Genomic DNA, 20,428 nt, shown 5'->3' with positions numbered 1-20,428 from the left:
CTTAGAAAATCTACATTTTTCTATTCTGTAGCAGAATTTTCCATATTTTCTCTGACCTCTTCAGTCCTTCAGAAAAATCACCTCTAATCACTGAAATTAGTTTCATCAGACATTTTTTAGAAAAATTTATTGTTGCAGGTGAACAAAAATTTTAAACAGTCTATTAACTATGTGGAAGTTCACTAGTTAGACCAATATTGAGCATGTGTATGTGTGTGTGTGTGTGCATGTGTGTGTTTGGAATGGATTTTGTTGAGAGAACATAACTGGAGTAGGAAAAGGCAGTTTTGTATTTGATGAGAACTGTCTTAGATGTATTTGGCATTGCAGCATCTGTTTGAGTTGGAAATAACTGTAGGTGCTTCGTTACTCATAAAGTCAGAACATAATGTGAGTGGATGAATATCTGTAAGACTGTGTGTGTTTTGGTTTGTGAAAAATTATTCTAGTGTTTCATTAGTCAGCATAAAGGAGAAGTTTTTGTCATTTCACAATATGTTACACATACCATATGATGGTCTAAATTTTGTATTATGTTGTTCTTCCTTCTCTCAGGGATCCCTTACCTTTGTTAAGAGGGAGAAAAGATTTAAGTCTGTTAACATTACAAAATTGATATACGGCAATACAACCAATGCGAAAATAGCTAACTGCAGAGCTTTGGGAAGGTAATAGGTTGACAGGCTAGAGTTAATAATGAACACTCTCCAGAGATGGTAATTTGGAGTCTAGATCTAGTTCTTAAGAACTTAGGTATTTAGCAAAGTGGAGAAATTCTACACCCATATGTAGGCACAGGGACTCATAGGAAGGAGGTGTTCTTCTAACTCCTTAGATTCTGTGGTTTTGTGTTAGTAATTTGTGGTATCTCTATGAATGCTTTTTTTTTTTTATCTCTTTTTCAACTTTTAGCCATATGTATATACATATATATGTGTGTGTATGTATATATTCAAATATATACATATATGTATATATTCAAATATGCACTTATATTCATATATACATATATATGTTTATTTTAGAGAGAGAGCATGAGCAGGGGAGAGGGGCAGAGGGAGAGAGAGAGAGAGAGAGAGAGAATCTAAAGCAGGCTCTGCTGTCAGCACAAAGCTGGATGTGGCACTCAATCCCATGACTGTGAGCCAAAACCAAGAGTTGGATGCTCAACCAACTGAGTCACCCAGGCGAACCACCATTTAATATTTTAAAATTGATATCGTTTCTCTTTTAGTATTAAGGGATGAAGCTTAACTTTTCCCCACCTATTGTACGATTCCACTGTGGATTTGTACAACTTGCCATTTTCCCTTGAACAGGAAATGTACCTTCAAAACAGTTGGTCCTAGTCATGAGTTTTTTTTTCAGGACCCATTTAGAATATGGAAGTCTTTTCGTCTCAATTATCTTTTACCTCAATATTACCAAGAGATAAAATCCCACTTAAAATGATGACTGTTTTCAAAGTAAGAAATATAGCGGAATATTGTCCCTCTCTTCGGAGTTTGGCATTGATGCCAAATTGGAAGCTTCTGTATTGGGAGGAGCCAGTGTGGGATTTATGTAGCAGGGTTGCCTGATGGATTGAGGAGTTGAGCCACAGTATTTCTGAAGTCTTCCATCTGATGAGGTGTTTTAAGGGGCAAATACAGCATTCATTCAGTTGACCACAAGCTACTATTAAACTGAACCATTCCTTCCAGTTATATTGTAGTTTAAATTTCATTTTGCCATGCATTTAGGTTTTGTTTGATGAATGTCTGTAATACTGATTTTCAGAGAGAGGAAATACTGTGAGGAAAAGATCTTTGTTCCCAGAATGAGGCTTCTGGATGGCAGGCCAATAAGTTGGGGATAAAATGTTTCCCAAAAGAGTTGATTGCAAGGTTTTAAACATTGTTTTGAAGATACTTAACAACTATCTGATATGTAGCAATGCAACATTCATTTTAATGTTTTTTGAGAAACTAATATTAGTATATTTTATCTTCTGTAGACATTTACAGCATTTTTATTAACATTATTAAAGGTCGATTTCTATTTCTTGGAGTGTTCTAAAAAATGCACCATGGTTGTTCCATGTATCGAAGTTTTGTTACATTGGAGGTGACGTATTTAGGATTTAAGTAGACTACTGATTTCCATCCTGAGGAGTTGGTCACTCGGTAGTGATTCTCATGCCTGTACCTTTTCTGTATATATGAAGGCCATACTTAATAGTCATAAAACTTATTTTCATCTTACTCTACTGCAATTAGTGCTAAAAGCCATTTATTGTAAAAGCAAAAAATCCTAATGAATAGAAATGTTACAAGAACAGAAGTCTTGTGTGTCTTCATCATGCATCATCCATTTTAATTAGAGAAAAAGGTGGTGAACACTGTGACAAGAGTCTAGAATTAAAATCATTAATTGATGTCAAGCTGAAGAGAGACTGTTAGCATGAATTTAGTGACAGCAGGAAAGAAATTAACCTTATTACTTTATTTAGTATATTACATTATTTTGTGTATTGTTTTCTACGCAGGTTCAAGGCAATTTCATTATCATAGTGGAAGATACTTTTCTTTTTTTTTTTTTTTTACCAAAAGGGTGAGAATATTTATGTTCGAACATAACAGACTGATATGATAAATTCTTCACTTGTTAAAAGTCTTACAAAGTTTTAAAAGTTTTGTTTTTGTTTATATTTCAAGAGCAGGAAAATAGTGCACGATGATGTTGCCCATCAACATCAGTCACTACGGCTGTCTGCTCTCAGAATAGTTCTCTTGTATAACTATGAAGGACTATCTGAAACACTTACAGCAATAGACATTTATTTCTTTGGCTAAGTTTTGGGCTAATCAGTTACTTCTGTCATTGCTGAAGTTTGGCCCAAGATAAATAGGAGGGACAATGCTAAACAACAACCTGACTGTTCAGAAAAACGAATGGCTCTCACATCTTAGAGATAATTTGTGACCTGAGGGTCATGATAAAAGAATAGAAGAGGTGTCCTTTCATAGCACTGACCATCTGGAACTATTAAAGGCTGAACTGCAGTATAATCAGTCTTTTTTTTTTTTAAGTTTCCTTAAGAAACTATATTATTTTCATTAAGATGCCAAAGATATTTTCTCCCCTGATCCAAATATTTCTTTTCTAATATAAATCTGTCCAGAAACAATGAAAATATATCATATGTAAATATAACATGGTTGCGTTCCAAAGTCCCATTTCTCACTTTACAATAAACAAGACATTCAAGTATAAGAGTATATAATAAAGAAAATCATTTGTTAATTTGACTGTGAATTGTCACTACAATTCACAAACCATAGTGTGTTCCTGGTTTTAAAAATCTACTTTTCAGTGCCATTTGCACAGCAGCAGGCTTCATTAGCAATGATTCCTAGAATGAACTTGAAAATGCACGTTAGTCCAAGCTGGTAACCAGATTCTTTAGCCTGCTGCGGCACTAGCCCCACTTCCTGAGCCACAGGTATGCTGCAGTTTCATTCTGAGGTTTCCGTCACAAGTGTGAGCCGCCAGGGAAGAAAGGAGGGATGCAAACAGCTTTTGTGGCTTGGGGATAAATTCATTGGTGACGACAAGATAAACAATAAAAATATTAAGTTCATATGTTATTGGAGCTTAGACAAAAATTAATGCCTTTAGACGGTGCTATAGACGTGACTATGTTTATTGGATTCAATGATTAGTGGCAACTAGTAATAATGTACAAATTTGGGTAAAAGAAAACAAATGGGACTGGGCTTTATGAATAGTACCGCATGCTACTGTTGAGCACTTCTTCTGAGCAATTGACTTGATAGAAATTGAGTCCCAAAATGAAGATTAGTTTCTGTGTAATTTGGAACAAAAGAGCATTCAATTCCAGGGCCCATCAATAATATATTGAAACAATTGTGCAAGAAGTTTGGGGAGATTATTTAGGTTTTGTGCTTCCCTTGAAAAGAGAACGTTCACATTCTCTTTTTCTGGTGGCTTCTTCTCTTAACAGGGCTGCATTTTCTAACATAAGTAAGCTGGATTTTCTTCACTTTCGGTGGACTGAAGTTCAGCTACCATAGGGTCCACTCATTTATAAACCAATCCATTACTGTCTTTGATTTTAGGGGGTTCTCCTAAAATTTGGAGAGTTTGGCTTTATATCTATGGTAGCCCTCCAAATTTCTACAGGTTCCCAAACTTCAAGACCTATGTGAATGCCCAGTCACCCTGGATATTACCTGTAGTTAGGTGATTGTCTGATGGTATCACATATAGTAGTAAAGTGGATTGTCAGATAAGTGACCATAAATGAGCTTCAAATAATATCCCATTGAGTTGAAGAAAGAAGTAATTTCTCTCTTCTGTAGTTTTTCCTGCCTGAATACAGAGTCAAAAAGACAGTACGATGCAAAGAATAAAATTATCTCTGAACTTATATGAACTTTTCATCATGAATATCTAATATTTAGTAGTAATCAGCCTTTATAATAACATCCTTGACTGTTATAATCACTCCTAAATGAATAAGTAGACTAGACTATAATAAGAATTCTAGTATAAATTTAGCTAAATTTGACATTAGAATTTGACTTACTATTTCTCTTATGGGTATTATGTCTGTGGGACTTTTATTTATTAGAATCTAGGACCCTTCCTGATTAAAAAAAAATTAACTTTTCAGTAGTCTCTTATAGATTAAGTTATTGGTTTTCACCTCATGAAATAAGGTACTTCTAGGGAGGTTTTGGGAAAATGTGAAGCGTTTTTGCTTGCCTCTATGTCTGAGGACACTGCTTGATGACATGCAGCGATAAGCAGTTGTACAAGAAGTTGTGCACAATAACAAATTATCCTTTCTCAAATATCACTGGACCCCTATTGAGGAGCACTAAGCTAGGTGAATTTAAGAACTTCCATTTCATAGCTGGGAAATAAAAGAAATTAGAAAAAAATGACCTAGCAGTTCCAAAATTCAGATAAACAAGACTGGCATAATGGTGATAGCCTTGACGTAAGAAGAAAACAAGGGAGAAAAATGCAAATTTTGCTTGCAATGCTGTGTGACAACTTTCTGGGTTTTTAAAAACTTTTTATTTTGGATTAATTTTTGATTGACAGGAAGTTGCAAAGACGGTACAAAGAAGTCTTGTGTAGCCTTTATCCAGTTTCCCTAAACTGTTACATCATACATGCCTATAGTACAATATCTAAACCAGGAAACTGGCATTGGTGCCATGTGTATACATAGTTCTGTGTCATGTAATCACATGTGTGGTTCATGTAACCACCAATGCAATTAAGAAACAACTATTCCATTGCAAAGATCTTCCTCGTACTAATATTTTATGGTCACACCCACCCCCCTGCTCTCACCGTTGCTAAACCCCACCGTGATCACCATCACCCCATTGTGTTCTGTTCACCATATCTATAATTTTGTCATTTTGAGAATGCTATATAAATGAATTCTTATAACATGTGACCTTTGAGATTGACTTTTTTTCCCACATAGTTTAATAATGCCCCTGAGATTGATTCCAGTTGCTGTGTATATTAATAGTCTGTTCATTTGTATTGCTGTGTGGTACTCTTTGATAAGGATATACTTTGGTTCGCTTGACCATTCACTTATTGTTGCATATTTTGGTTATTTCCTGTTTTTGAATATAAGAAACAAAGTGTCTATGAACAATTATGTACAGGTCTTTGCATGGACTTAAATTTCTATTTCTTTGGGATAAATGCCCAGAAGTGCAATTGCTAAATGGAATGGTAAGTGTATGTCTAGTTTTGTGAGAAACTGCAAGACTGTTTTCCAGCTGATGGTACCATTTTACATTTCCACCAGTAATGTATGTTAGATGCAGTTTCCTTGCATCCTTGCTAGCATTTGATATTCTCACTTTTTTAGCTGAGCTGATAGGTGTATAGTGGTAGCTCATTTTGGTCTTAATTTGCATTTCCCTAATGGCTGCTGTTGTTGAACATTTTTATCTGCTTATTTGTTATCAGCATATACTTTTCAGAGAAATAAATTGCTTCTTGTCTTTTGCTCTTCTAATTGGATTGTTGTTCTCATTGTTGAGTGTTAGGTATTCCCTATATATTCTGGACATGACTTCTTTGTCAAATATGTGGTTTACAAATATTTTCTCTTGGTCTGTACTTGTCTTTTCATTGTCCTATTAGAGCCTTTCAGAGAGGAAATGCTTTTACTTTTGGTGACGTTGAATTTATTTGTCTTTTCTTTTATGGATGATGCTTTTGGTATTTCTAAGAATTATTCTGCAAGTGTTAGGTCCTAACGATATTCTTCTAAAATATTATAGTATTACATTTTTACATTTAAATTTGTAATCCATTTTGGGTTATTTTGTATAACGTATGATGTTTAAATTCAGGGTGCTTTGTTTTTTGTTTTGTTTTGTTTTTGTTTTTGCATAGGAATATTTAATTGTTCCAGCACTATTTATTGAAACGAATGCTTTATTCTATTGAATTGATTTTGCACAATTAAAAGAAATCAGTTGGCCATACTTGGCTATTTCTGGATTCTTTATTCTGTTCCTCTGATCTGTGTATCTGTCCCTCCACAGATACCACATAGTCTTGATTACCATGGCTATATTCCATCTCAAAATCAGGAAGTGTGATTTTTCCCAGTTTATTATTCTTTTTTTTTTTTTTTTTACAATTGTTTAGCTACTCTATCCTTTTTCTTTCTATATAAATTTGAAAATAATCTTGTCTATATCTGCAAGAATCTTCCTGGGGTTTTTATAGGAATTATATTAAGCCTGGATTTCAAATTGGAGAGAATTGACTTCTTTACTATGTTGAGTCTTTGATTCATGATCACAGTAAATCTCTCCATGTTTTAGATTTTCTTTGATTTTTTTCATCAACATTGTATAGTTTTCAGCATACAAGTTGTATGCATGTTTTGTTAGATTTATCTATATATGTTTATACATATCTATAAACCAACCTTTAGTTTATCTGTGTATCTGTATATTTATGTATATATTCCATTTTTTAGTGCTTGTAAATGACATCATATTCTTAATTTCAGCATCCATGTTCATTGACAGCATATAGAAATACAATGGATTTTTGTGTATTAATGATGTATCTTGTTACTTTGCTGAACTCGATCTTTAGTTCTAGGAAACTTTGAGATTTCTTGGGGTTTTCTGTGTATGTAGACCTGCAAATATATCATTATGTCATCCACAAATAAGAATCGTTTTATTTCTTTTTTCCCAATCTGTGTACCACCCATTTCTTTTTCTAGGCTGATTGCACTGTCTAGAATTTCCAGCACTATGGGGGAGCAGACATCCCTACCATTTTCCTCGTCTTAAGATTCAGTTTTCGGGGCTCCGGGGTGGCTCAGTTGGTTAAGAATCTGACTTGGGCTCAGGTCATGGTCTCGTGGTTCATGGGTTCTAGTCCTGCGTTGGGCTCTGTGCTGACAGCTCAGAGCCTGGAGCCTGCTTCGGATTCTGGGTCTCTCTCTCTCTACCCCTCCCCCACTCATGTTCTGTCTCTCTCTCTCAAAAAAAGAAACATTATAAAATATTTAAAATAAAAAAAAGATTCAGTTTTTCTCCATGATGTATAATGTATGATGTTACTAATAGGTTTTTTGTAGATGCTCTTTATCAAATTTAGGAAGTTAGTTATGCTCTATTACTAGTTTTTTTAGAGCTTCTGTCATGTTGGGTATTGAATTTTTTCAGATACTTTTTCTGCATCAATTCATATGATCATGTGATTTCTTCTTTAGCCTATTAATAGGTTGGATTACACTGATTGATTTTTGAGTGTTGGACCAGCCTTGAATTACTACAATAAACATCACTTGGTCATGTTATATAATCTTTTTTACATAGTGCTAAATTCTACTTGGTAATATTTTGCAAAAGATTTTTAATTCTATATTCATGAGGGATATTGGTCCATAGTTTGTTTGTTTTTTAATTTTTTATGCTTTCTGTGGCTTTTGTATCTTTTCTGTATTATTTTGTATATATATTTATGTCATTTATGAACAAATAACTTTGTCATGAAATGTTAAGCACAGTCTAAAATATTACTTTATATAAATAAGACTTCACTTTTAAGTATACATTTAAATTTGTAAATATTTAATAGAAATGCTTTTCCCAACAAAATCATTAAAATTCTATTGAAAGTAGTTTAATTATTTTTAGATAGCTGAAATCAACCTAGGATATAAATTATATCAGTATATTATAGGTTGAAAAGGATTTTCTACCAAGTAGCTCAATAAAATCTTAGGAAATATTTAAACAATCTTCAGTAAAAGTGGTTATTTATGATCTGTTTCTTAGTTATAACACACTCAAGATTTATTTTAGAATTTGATTGGATGCATGCCTTCTTGTCCTTAATCTCAGGATTTGCCAATTCTGTATACATCACATAAAATCAAAGCTGGTGTTATTAAACAGATCTTCTTTTGCCATTAATAGAGAAATTATGGGTGTGGATTATGTTTAGTCTTTGTAATATGTTGAATGTGTACGGTATATTTATAATGAGTAAGATGTATACATTATGCACTCACACATAAATATATAAATATATAGCATGTGTGTGAGTGTGTAACTTTAAGAAAAATCACTTCTTGCCTTAAAAAAATTCATGAGTAAGACCCAAGTGGGTGCCTAAAAACTATCTGTTACTGGCGAATTTCTTAAACTAATTAATAAGTGACAATTTAAATGAAGTTGTAAACCATGACTATGCCTTACTGACGTGCACAAAAGCTATCTGAAGTGATTATTTCAGAGCATGCATGACGTTACCTTGACAATCCAAAATGTATATAACATTGTTTATACCATCAATCTTCTTATAGCTGCATGAAATAAAATATATTTTATGACCTATTTTGATGAATATTTCTGTATATACAGTTCTTAGAAAAGACATAGTTTCTCTTGTTTCAACTTGGTTCTAATTTTACAGGATTCAAGCCAAAACTCGTGAATTTAGAGAGCGACAAGCTCGAGAGCGTGACTATGCTGAAATCCAAGATTTTCATCGGACATTGGGTTGTACTGATGAGTTGCTGTATGGGGGAATGTCTTCCTACGAAGGCTCGGTGGCTCTCAACACCAGACCCCAGAGCCCAAGAGAAGGGCATATGATGGATACTCTGTATGCCCAAGTGAAGAAGCCACGGAATTCCAAACCTTCGTCTGTAGACAGGTAGGCTGCAGGAGCAATCAAGGTATTGCTTCCAAATCAACTTTTATATAGTTTTTGACAAGGGAGTAGATTGTTCATCAATTCTCAAACCACGGCTGCCTTTTATTAATGGCCTTTAGAAAGCCGTTGTGTCTAAAAGTATTGAGTTTACACAAATCAAAGCCTAATGGAAAGAGGAGCAGAGGTTTTGACAGCTTTTATAATGATTCCAACATATTTCATCTTGTTCTTAAAATGGTCTCAGACTGGAGAACTAACCTTTACTTTGTAATTCTGAATTTCCTTTTGTTGCTAACAGCACCTCTAGTTATGGTAATTAAACAGATGGAGAATGCCGTGATTTGTTTGACTTATGATTTAAAGGACCTATTTTTTTTTTTTTTTGGTAACATGATTTTCTATTATGATAGAATTAGTGAATGAGATGTTTAATATAGTCAGTCTTCAAATTGCTTGTTAATAGCCGCAGACCATAGGTGTGATTATGTATATTAGTATAGCACAAAGGAATGAAATGTTGACTCTCAATTAACGGCTACATATTTATTTCAGAATTTAACTGACTATATTTTTATTAATGGCTATATATTATTTCAAATTCTGAAACATTTAAAAAACCTATTTTTCTTCCTCTCCATTTATATAGTCAAACACCTTATAAAGTTTAGTTCATGAAGAAAATAATTATCATTCATTTTTAATTGAAACATATGCCTGTTATTGTCATAAACAATAGCTAATCTCATCATGCATTATAATAGTTTCTTATAATCATTGCTTTCCAGGGGAGCTAGGCTTTGAACATTCAAAATAGGTTTCACTTAAAAGGTGTGGTTCTCAAGAGTTAGCCTGCATCAGAATGACCTGGAGGGCTTCTTCAAACACAGATTGCTTAACCCTTCCCCAGACTTTTGATTCAGTAGACCTGGAATGGAGTAGTGCCTAAAATTTGCATTTCTACAAAGTTTTCTGGTCCGATGCTGTGCCGCTGGTCTCTGGTACTGCACTTTATAGACCTCTGCAAAACTGCAGAGGAGTTGGAATTATTTCATCTGTAGCACATACGTGTTATCTTGCTGCTACATTTTGCAAGCAGCCTATGTTTTAGTTATTTACTTCCAGCTATTTTTAATAGAGGTTTGCAAACACAACAGGTAAGCTTCCGGCAAACCCAGAAGGAAGCATTTTAAAGAGTAGCAAAAGGGGAAGCAGACGTTAAGGTAAAACTCTATCTAGTCAGATTATTTTTGTTTTCTTTCTTTCTTTCTTTCTTTCTTTCTTTCTTTCTTTCTCTCTTCTCTCTCTTTCTTTCTTTTGGCTAGATTTTAGGTTTTCTTCATTGTTTTATGAAAATCTATTTGATGTTGACCCTGATGAGTAAGTGATATAAGTTAACATAAAAGGTTATGGTTTATTTAAACCACATTGGTGTGGTCACTTTGAAGATTCAAAGTGCTTGTTAACTAACATTGATGTGTCAAGACTCAAAGAATAAGTTCATTATCAGTAACAGTAACATTTTCTTAAGAAATTTCTTACTTGTTTTTTGCTGTACTTGTAAAAGCTGTGTGTAGAAGGGCAGATCACACTTGAAGGCCATTAATGTCCCATCGAGTGTGTTTTCTTGGGAGAAAGGGCAGCAGAAACACTGGCATTGCTTATTGGTAACTTTCGAAAGAACTGAAAGAAAATTAATGTTGTATTGATCATTGATAAAAATATGACTCATTCCCAACAGCTTCTGCATCTAGTTTAAAAATCTGGTAAAGTAGGGGATGTTCTTATAGTGGTTTGTTCACATGGCTTTGGAGTCCCACCTGCCATGGAAGATGGGAGTCAGGAGGGATCTCTCCAGTCCCTGAGGGCCGGAAGCGATTGTTTAAACCCCAGTCTAAAACCCAGTGCCCTGCAAGAGTCTAAATCTCCCCTGAAGATGTCTGCAAATTTTCAAAAGGGCTTATGTGCTCAGAGCACCATTTGCTACTGTGCTTCAGCATCCCTGACTGTGGTCTTGGCTCTGCACCGTGCTGACCCCACACTACAACTCAGCCTCCTCACTAATTTCCATCAAAAAGCCACTGGGGGACACCTGGGTGGCTCATTTGGTTAAGTGTCCAACTCTTGTTTTCTGCTCAGGTCATGATCTCAAGATTCATGAGTTTGAGCCCTGCATAGGGCTTCATGCTAATAGCACAGAACCTGCTTAGGATTCTCTCTCTCCCTCTCTCTCTGCGCCTTCCCCACTGATACACACGTTCTCACTTTCTCTCTCAAAATAACTAAATAAACTTAAAAAACAAAAACAAAAAGCCTCTTGGCAAAACATTTCAGAGGACGCTTTGTCTTGGGGATGAGTCAGACCAGACAGTGAGCAGTTCAGAAATCCCATCATAGATATCACTATATTCAAAAGCCCCTTTCGGCCTCACTCATGCATGGCCTTGACAGCTGTGTACCACTGGGGACCTTAAGTTCTCTGCATCTGTGCCCCCAAATGGTGATTGGACTAGATTTCTAAGGCACTGCCAACTCAGGAGAGATATACTTATTTTTTTCTTTAAAAAGGGTCACAGAAACTTTTTAGTTTTCTGCAATTCTTATTTTTGCAGAGGACAAGATGTCCATCAAACACCATTATGAAATTATATTAGTAATACAAGAACTTGGGACTTACTGCACCTGTAAAGTACATCTTTACCAACCAGTCACAGAATATGAATTTGGCTTGGAAATAATGGTATCACCTCCATTGTCTTTTTCTGTCAGAAATAAAGTGGTTTAAAAGTGTTTCCCAGACTTGAGTAGTATGAAGACTCTTTTTAAAGGACAATCTCTTCATTCTGCAGTACAGAATTAAATAGTTTTGATTATAATGTTACTTAAATATGTATAAAAATAAAATAGGACTAAACTCCTTCTGTTTACAGCCATTATACAACTATAAAACCAAACATCTTTACAAATTAAATACAAACAAAACAGCAAAACCATTACATTCAAATGAACAACATTAATTTAATGTGGCTAATAATGTGTTTTAAAATCTAAACTCTTGCACAAATCATTAATACGGTCGTGGCTACTCCATGGCAGGTTCATTTGGGTTTGCTTGTCTACCCCCACAAGCCCAGGGCTGACTCCATTCCCCTGTCTCTTTTCCCAGCAAAATTTCTGCAGTTCTTATGCGTGTGTGTACCCAGCTACCTTTGGCCTGTATGGTGCATCATTGAATCAATTACGCCTGAAGTCCAACCTTCTTTTAAGTATCAGTAATTTGAGACAGTGAAAAAACCATCTCTTGGTGCCTTCACGTTTGTTGACTTAAATCCAGACAGTGAAATAATACACTTATAAGGCGATCTAGAAATGATTATATTAATTTAAAAATAATCATTTGAATGAAATCATAAAACTTGAAACTCTTCAGAGTGTATTTCCTGTACAAAGAATATAGCCAATAAAGAAACTCCCATCAGTTCACTGGATTTCACCAAAATATCCAATTGGTGAACCGGTGCAACTTTACTATTCAAATTTTTGGATTTTGTGGGAGTATAGTAGTCAGTCGACAATCTGAAGTGTAGCCTGCATGTATTTCTGGGATTTTGATTGTTTAGTAAGAAAGCAGTATTCTGAGTTTCATTGCTTAATCATTTTGTTTTGATCTTATAGTCAGAAATGTGGATCTGATAGTTCTGCATGGAAATAGCCAGGGATAATTCATTAAATGCTGTGAATTTGATGACAAAATAGGATATTTTTTCAATTTCCACGTATTATTTATAAAATGCTTCTTTTACAAGGTACCTTCATACTACATCTGGAAATATTTCTATGCTTGTTTAATTTGATTCACACATGAACTATCATCTGACTATATGTGTTGGTTACAGTGTCATTTTTACTACTTTTTATAAATGCCTTTTTATTAATGCCCTTTTCATATTGGATTGCTGCTAAAGAGAAGCCAACCCCTCCCTTCTGTTTTATATGAATAACAAGGCTTAAAATCACAAAAACAGTGGTGTAGTTACATTTTATCCTGATTATAACCAGGGGCCTCAAAGATTTAGCCATGTAAATGATTCATGATGCTTTATTTGTTTGGCAAGATTGTATTTCCTGTTGGTCATTGTATCTTCAGCTGGCTAGAGTACTTGAGAGTCCGATCCAGTGCTTTCTGATACATTTCTCTCCACTGTGGAAGACATTCTACCTGCCTCACCAATACCTATTCTTCGCCTCCTCTTTACTTAATAGAATCCCAATTTTGTTCAGGCTGGCAGTGTGCCCAGATAAGAATTCAATTTCCCAGGCTCCTTTGCAGTGAAAGGTGATCATGTGACATTCTGGCAAATGAGTTCGAAGTGGATCTAAGCTGGAACTTTCTATAAAGCAGTTTTTTGGTTTTGGTTTTTTTTTTTTTTTTTTTTTTTTTTTTTGGAAAAAAGTGGAGTCAACTCAGCTTTTTCCCTTTGCCATTTTCCCTTCTTCCTGCCTAGAACTTGAATGAACGCTCCAAAGTGGGGTTTATCTAACACTCTTGAGGATGATGGCCATGTGGAGGAAGAGAGATGCAACCTGGCCCCTTGAAACACTGTTCTAGTCCTAGCATGCCCACCCTCTTTGTCACCTGTATAACTGAGCCCCTCATTTAAGTCACCCTCCGTCAAGGTTCTGTTTCATGGAGCCAAATAGCATTCTGAGTCTAGTAAGTTACACACAAGAGCCAAAAGGGAATGATCACCCTTAGATCAAGGCTATCTATTGGAGGACTATCCCCTGGTCAATTCATTTCCACAGTACTTTGTGAAAATAAGTAGTGGGCAAAAGTTTCCACTGATGCTCAATTAGCTCTTCTACTTTTCATTTTATTTAGCCTCTACTTAAATAAACTTTATCAATCAAATGTCTGCTGGCAGACATCCTTCTTCACTCTGATACACCATTATCTCCTGGCAACTCCTAACCTCTATCAACAATCCTACTATAGAGTAGGAGGTGGTAGAATGTAACATATAAGAGCCTGAACTATGGGGCACACTGCCCAAGTTTGGTTCTGGTTCATCTACCATCAGCTGTATAAACTCTATGCTTCATTTTCCTCATCTGTAAAGTGGGGATAATAATGACACTTACTTTATCAGGCTTATGGAGGACTAAGTCTGTTAATGCATATAAAGCACTTAGCACTATGCCTACTCCACTGTAAGCCCTATTTAAATGTTTAATGTTGCTATTGCTTTTAGGAAATGGGCGTTTCCTCAGGAAAGCACAGCATCCCCTCCTGGTTGCAGGAACAAGCAAAGAATGACACTGAAATGAATTGACCTAGGTTTTATTCCTTATACGTAACATACGTGCAAAAGTGTGTGCACGTACCTCTGCTTATACCATTTTAGTCATTTAGTAGCTTGGTCTCTAAGTATTCTCTATACATCACATCATGAACAGTTTCTCCTTAAATTAGGACTTCCTGGGTTCAGTATAAGCCATTGCTGAATGAGTCCTTCTTCAATGTAAGTACTTATAAGTGCTGGGTACTGTAAAATGGCTTATTTGAGAGTAAGTCAGGGGATAGTCCTGTAAGAATGTGATCTCTCAACTGATTTCAGCCCTTTGACAGTTTGAAGGACTTCATTTTGCGCTTTCCTGGAATTTTTTGAAGTTCTTTGCGTTCTACTTTCATGAAATTCTTGCTGATTCCAAGCTTGCAAAGCTCCATGGAGATGTGGAGGCTTGAATTTCTAAAACCTTGTCTAAAATGTTAGCATTTCTACTTACACTAAGCTATCTTCAGGCAAGGCAGGCAGGCAGGAATCATGATCTTAAGAACTGTCACAGACTGCATTCTAGAACAGTGATTTTTCACATTTCAGCATGTATACAAAGAACCTGGAATGCTTCCCACAAATGCAGTTGTGTGGCCCTCCCTTCATAGATATTTGGAGTCAGTAGGTCTGGTTGAGGACTAAGAACCCAGATTTTCAACAAGCACCTCAGTTGACTGTAAAGCAACCGTTAGTCCATTCACCCTTTGGAAAGCACTATTCTTTTTTTTTTTATGTTTATTTATTTTTGAGAGAGAGAGACACAGTGTGAGCAGGGGAGGGGCAGAGAGAGAGACACACACACACAGAACTTGAAGCAGGCTCCAGGCTCTGAGCTGTCAGCACAGAGCCCGACATGGGTCTCAGACTCACAAACTGCGAGATCATCACCTGCGTTGAAGTTGGATGCTCAACTGACTGAGCCACCCAGGCGCCCCTGGAAAGCACTTTTCTTGAGCTAATGAAAACAAACAAATAAAACGAAATTGGAACTCTAATATAAGTTAGTATATTAAGGTCTATTAACAGTAAAGCTGTGAACTAATTTATAATTTCTGTATTGGGCACAGCTTTTAAAAAAAATTTTTATTTATTTATTTTGAGGGAGAGCGTGCGTGTGTGTGTGTGTACACATGAGCAGGGAAGGGGCAGAGAGAGAAGGAGAGAGAAAATCCCAAGCAGGGATCTCAAGACTCTGAGATCATGACCCAAGCCAAGAGCAAGAGTTGGATGCTTAACTGACTGAGCCACCGACGCACCCCATGGGCACCATTTTATCTTGGCAATCATTTATGTCCATTGTTAACCTATGGTTAAATAGTCATTTTATTTAAAAGGTCAACTTACAGGTGTGATATTCATAAACTTTAATCAGGGTTTCTTGACACTTACCAAAAGTTTCATGGGAGTTCAACAACTCCCATTTAAAAGTTTAGTATGCTTTGAATTCTAATAAAGAAATGATGAAATGCTGGTCAATAGTATTTTTATTTACTTGAGGACACCAGGCAATTCATACTTTTATATCCAGATGCCGGAATCTGTGGTTAAAACTCCACAGAAAGGCAGCTCTAATGGGCATTTGCTGACTGTCACCATGCAATCATTTGCCACCAAGAGTGCATTGTCCTCAAGTATAATTGAAATAAAATAGGTACTGTGCCACTGTAAATCTAAATAGCAGGGAAATAGCAGGCTAGACTCCCCCAGCTTGTTCAGGACACCTTAATGGAAACATAAATACCATAATCATATGCTTTTTGCATGCATTTTACCACTAAAAAGAAAATGTGGATTTTAAAAGAAAAGACCTTTGTGAACTTGTTTTTTTTTTTCCCCCATTAAAACTGAAATCCAATTGTGTCAAAAGGGAAGTCTGACAAACATAGAACAAAATGAATTTTCTTAGATATAGGTAGTTATTAAACACGTGCTCTTTTTAAAATGTTGGGTCACATAACAAAGTTGTATTTGCTCTTCAGAAAGTCAATACCACTTTATTTACTTACATTTGCTTTGTATTATTCACCTTTGCTTTTCTTGAAATGTGAGAAAGCAGTGCTCAAAGGTGGTAAATCTTCCTGTCATCATGAGTTTTGCATGTTGGTGCCATTGCTGATTAATGTGTTCTACCGTGGCCCCTTCTCAGGGCCCTTAAGCTATCCATTTCTGACCTTGGCCAGCTCCATTCACCTCAGGAAATGTCCCAAACTTTGTTGTTCCCTTCAACATGCCTCTCCTGTCCAAAACTACCACATACCTGCATCCAAGCCCAGGCTCCTTCTCTCTCCCTGCTTGTTGTAGGTCACTCTCCTTCTTCCAGTCCCAACCCTACCCTGCAAGGAGCCTGCTCCATCAGTCCTCCTCAGCCCCTTCTTCAGCCTGTGCCTCTCCGCTCACTCTCCCACACAGTGGGTTAACATGCAGATATCTTTATCATGCTGTTAAAAAAAATCCTTTTTTACCCTCTAGCTATTTTCTGCCCTATTTTTCCTCTTCACTTCTAATCCAAACTTCTTGAAAGATTAATCTAGATTTGATATAGACGGCTGTGTCTTCCTTCCCACATTTCTTTACCACCTGCATTTCATGTGGTAGACACTGCAGTCTACCCTCCCCCTCCATGATGCCCATGCCCTAATTCCTGGAACCTCTGAATGTGTTGCTCTGTACAGCAAAAAGAACATTGCAGATCTGATTGAGTTAAGGATCATAAAGTGGGGAGATTTTCCCAGATTATCCCAATGGGCTCAATAGAATCATAAGAGTTTTTATAAGTGAAAGGAGGGGGCAGGAGAGTCAGAGAGATCTGAAGATGCTGTGCTGCTGGCTTTGAAGACAGGAAGGGGCCACCAGACAAGAAAAGCAAGTGGATTCTAGGAGCTAGAAAAGGCAAGAAACAGTCTCCCCTAGAGACTCCAAAAGGAGCATAACACTGCTGACACCTTGATTTTAGCCCAGTGAAACCCATCTCATTCAGACTTCTGACCTCCAGAACTACAATATAATTATAGTTTCCTAATGGCCTCCTAGAGCCAATAAACACTCCTCTTCTTTCCACCTGGGATCACTCGGTGGCATTCCTGGAACTCTGTCCTCTGAGTTTCTGTGTATCGTACTACTGCCTCTTGCTTCCTACTTCCTCTCTGGCTTTTTTCTTCCTTTCTGACTTCCTTCCTTCCTTTCTTTTTCTTTTTTTTTTTTTAGCCTTTAATTTTAATTCCAGTGTAGTTAACACAGTGTTATATTAGTTTCAGGTGTACAATATACTGATTCAACAATTCTGTACATTACATGGTGCTCATCATGATAAGTGTACTCTTAATCCCCATCAGCTGTTTCACCCATCCCCCACCCATCTCCTTGCTGGTAACCATCAGTGTATTCTCTGTACTTAAGAGTCTGTTTCTTGGTTTTGTCTCTTTTATCCTTTGTGTATTTGTTTTTTTTTTTTTCTTAAATTCCACATATGAGTGAAATCACATGGTATTTGTCTTTCTCTGACTGACTTATTTAGCTCAGCATTACACACTGTAGCTACATCCATGTCATTGCAAATGGCAAGCTTTCATTCTTTTTTATGGCTGAATAATATTCCATTTTGTATATTATATCACATCTTCTTTATCCATTCATCTATTGGGCATTTGGACTGCTTTAAAAATCTGGTTATTGTAAATAATGCTGTAATAAACTTAGGGGTGCATATATCCTTTTGAATTAACGTTTCTGTATTTTGAAGGTAAATACTCAGTAGTGCAATTACTGGATCGTAGGGTAGTTCTATTTTTAACTTTTTGAAGAACCTCCTTACGGTTTTCTAGAGTAGCCGTACCAGTTTGCATTCCCACCAACAGTGTAAGAGGGTTCCCCTTTCTCCACATCTTGTGTTGTTTCTTGTGTTGTTGATTTTGGCCTTTCTGACTGGTGTGAGGTGATATCTCATTGTAGTTTTGATTTGGATTTCCCTGGTGATGAGTGATGATGAGCATCTTCTCATCTGTTGGCCATCATGATATCTTCTTTGGGGAAATGTCTGTTCATATATTCTGCCCATTTTTAATCAGATTATTTTTGGGGTATTGAGTTGTAAAAGTTCTTTATATATTTTAGGTACCAACCCTTTATCGGATGTCATTTGCAAATATCATCTCCCATTCTATGGGTTGTCTTTTAGTTTTTTTGATTGTTTTCTTCACTGTGCAGAAGCTTTTTATCTTGATGTAGTCCCAATAGTTTATTTTTGCTTTTATTTCCCTTGCCTCAGGAGACATGTCTAGAATAACATTGCTACAGCCAATGTAAGAGACATTACTGTCTGTGTTCAAGAAGACAAAATATCTTTATTTTTTTAAATTTTATTTTAACCCAAGTTAGTTAATGTATAGTGTAATAATGATTTCAGGAGTAGAATTTAGTGATTTATCACTTACATATAATACCTAGTGCCTGTCCCAACAAGTGCCCTCCTTATTAGCCCATCCCCCCACACAACACCTCTCCAGCACCCTCAGTTTGTTCTCTATATTTAAGAGTCTCTTAATGGTTTGCCTCCGTTTCTCTTTTTATCTTAAGATTCTCTTCTCCTTGCCTGCTAATGGAAATAGCTCTGGACCACTGCTATTCCCTATGTGGTTCTTTGGGATAGAGTTTTAACTACTGCATGGGACTGGTGATGGGTAATCTGCACTAGCCCAGTCCTCTCCCTTAAGCCCCAGATCCTTGGAGCTAACTACCAGCTAGGAGCAGATCTTCCTGTGTCTCTCAAGCACCTAAACCCAACCTATCCAAAACCAAATTCACCTCTTCTAGTTTCATGGGCCTAATCTCAAAGAATATCATCACCATCCATATATTTCCTCAACACATAAACCATTCTTTTGCAGCCAGCCTCCTTGCCCTTCCCCCCATTCAGTGACCAAGGCCTACCAATTTTACATTCTAAATAATTCCACATCTTTTCTCTGAGTCTGCTAACTCATCTCCCTGCTTCCACTCCAGTCTTATTCTCCTCAAATCCCTGCTTTTCCCAATACCTGGAGTTTTCTATGTAAAATAAAGAGCTGACATCTCATTCCCTTGGTTAAAATTATTTTATTGCTGTTCATTGTCCCCATGATGCGTCTGAGCCCTCGGCATGGTGTCTATGGACCTCTAAGACCTCCCATTTCAGCCTCATTCCTGATTACATCAGACTGTGTCATACTGGTTCACATCTGACTTTTCTAACAGAAGATCTGCTAAAAGTATAAACCTAACTTCATGAAATACATGGGTGAATTAAATGGTTCTTTGGTTGTTCTATGTTCTGCAAATGTTAAATTTTGGTGGGTAAAAACAAGCAATCACCATTCATTAAGCTATTCTAATATAGTTAGAGATGCAGCAATTAAATTAAAGGCTGAGGTGACATAAACAACCCAACAAATGAAATCTTGAAACTAATGAAGCCATAAATAAGGTCATGGCTAATTTTAAAGACTTCTTGTTTAATTCTTTTTGTTGATTAACATTGCCTGAAACCACAATTTGTTTGTAGAAGTAATGTGTAATGGGGGTTGTTTATTTATATATTTATTTTAGCCTTAGAGAAAGTTTAAATATTCTGCAGAAATATGAGGATAAGGGAAAACTATGTTAGACCTTGGTAGTTATCGAACAAATAATCTTCCAGCACAGTATGTTTGCTTTTGTTGTAATGTCTTTCCCTTCACAAGGCACTGAACTTTTGTGTCTTTGATGACGAGCTAGCCACACTGTGGTCAAAATCTGCTTGAGCTGTTTGGTATTTCATTTGATTTTAGCCTTCTAACAGAAGCTCCAAATCCTGCTTTAAATGCAACTTGGCATGATAACTCATC

The 20,428-nt window shown here is 36.2% G+C and overlaps 1 protein-coding gene across 12 annotated transcripts in view; it reads left to right on the top strand.

Annotated features, from left to right (window-relative positions):
* PARD3 (par-3 family cell polarity regulator) overlaps window positions 1-20,428 on the top strand; it is a 670,780-nt gene that overhangs the window by 506,137 nt on the left and 144,215 nt on the right. For all 12 annotated transcript variants that reach the window (XM_030321422.1, XM_030321420.1, XM_030321421.1 and 9 more), the window contains one exon: window positions 8,995-9,237. In XM_030321422.1, the coding sequence (XP_030177282.1) occupies window positions 8,995-9,237 (243 nt within the window). The remainder of the gene's footprint in view (window positions 1-8,994; window positions 9,238-20,428) is intronic.

This window comes from Lynx canadensis, chromosome B4, assembly GCF_007474595.2.
Source record: "Lynx canadensis isolate LIC74 chromosome B4, mLynCan4.pri.v2, whole genome shotgun sequence".
NCBI classification, from domain to species: Eukaryota; Metazoa; Chordata; class Mammalia; order Carnivora; family Felidae; genus Lynx; species Lynx canadensis.
Note: the sequence above shows the minus strand (reverse complement) of the source record. Positions and strands in the feature narration are given on the sequence as shown.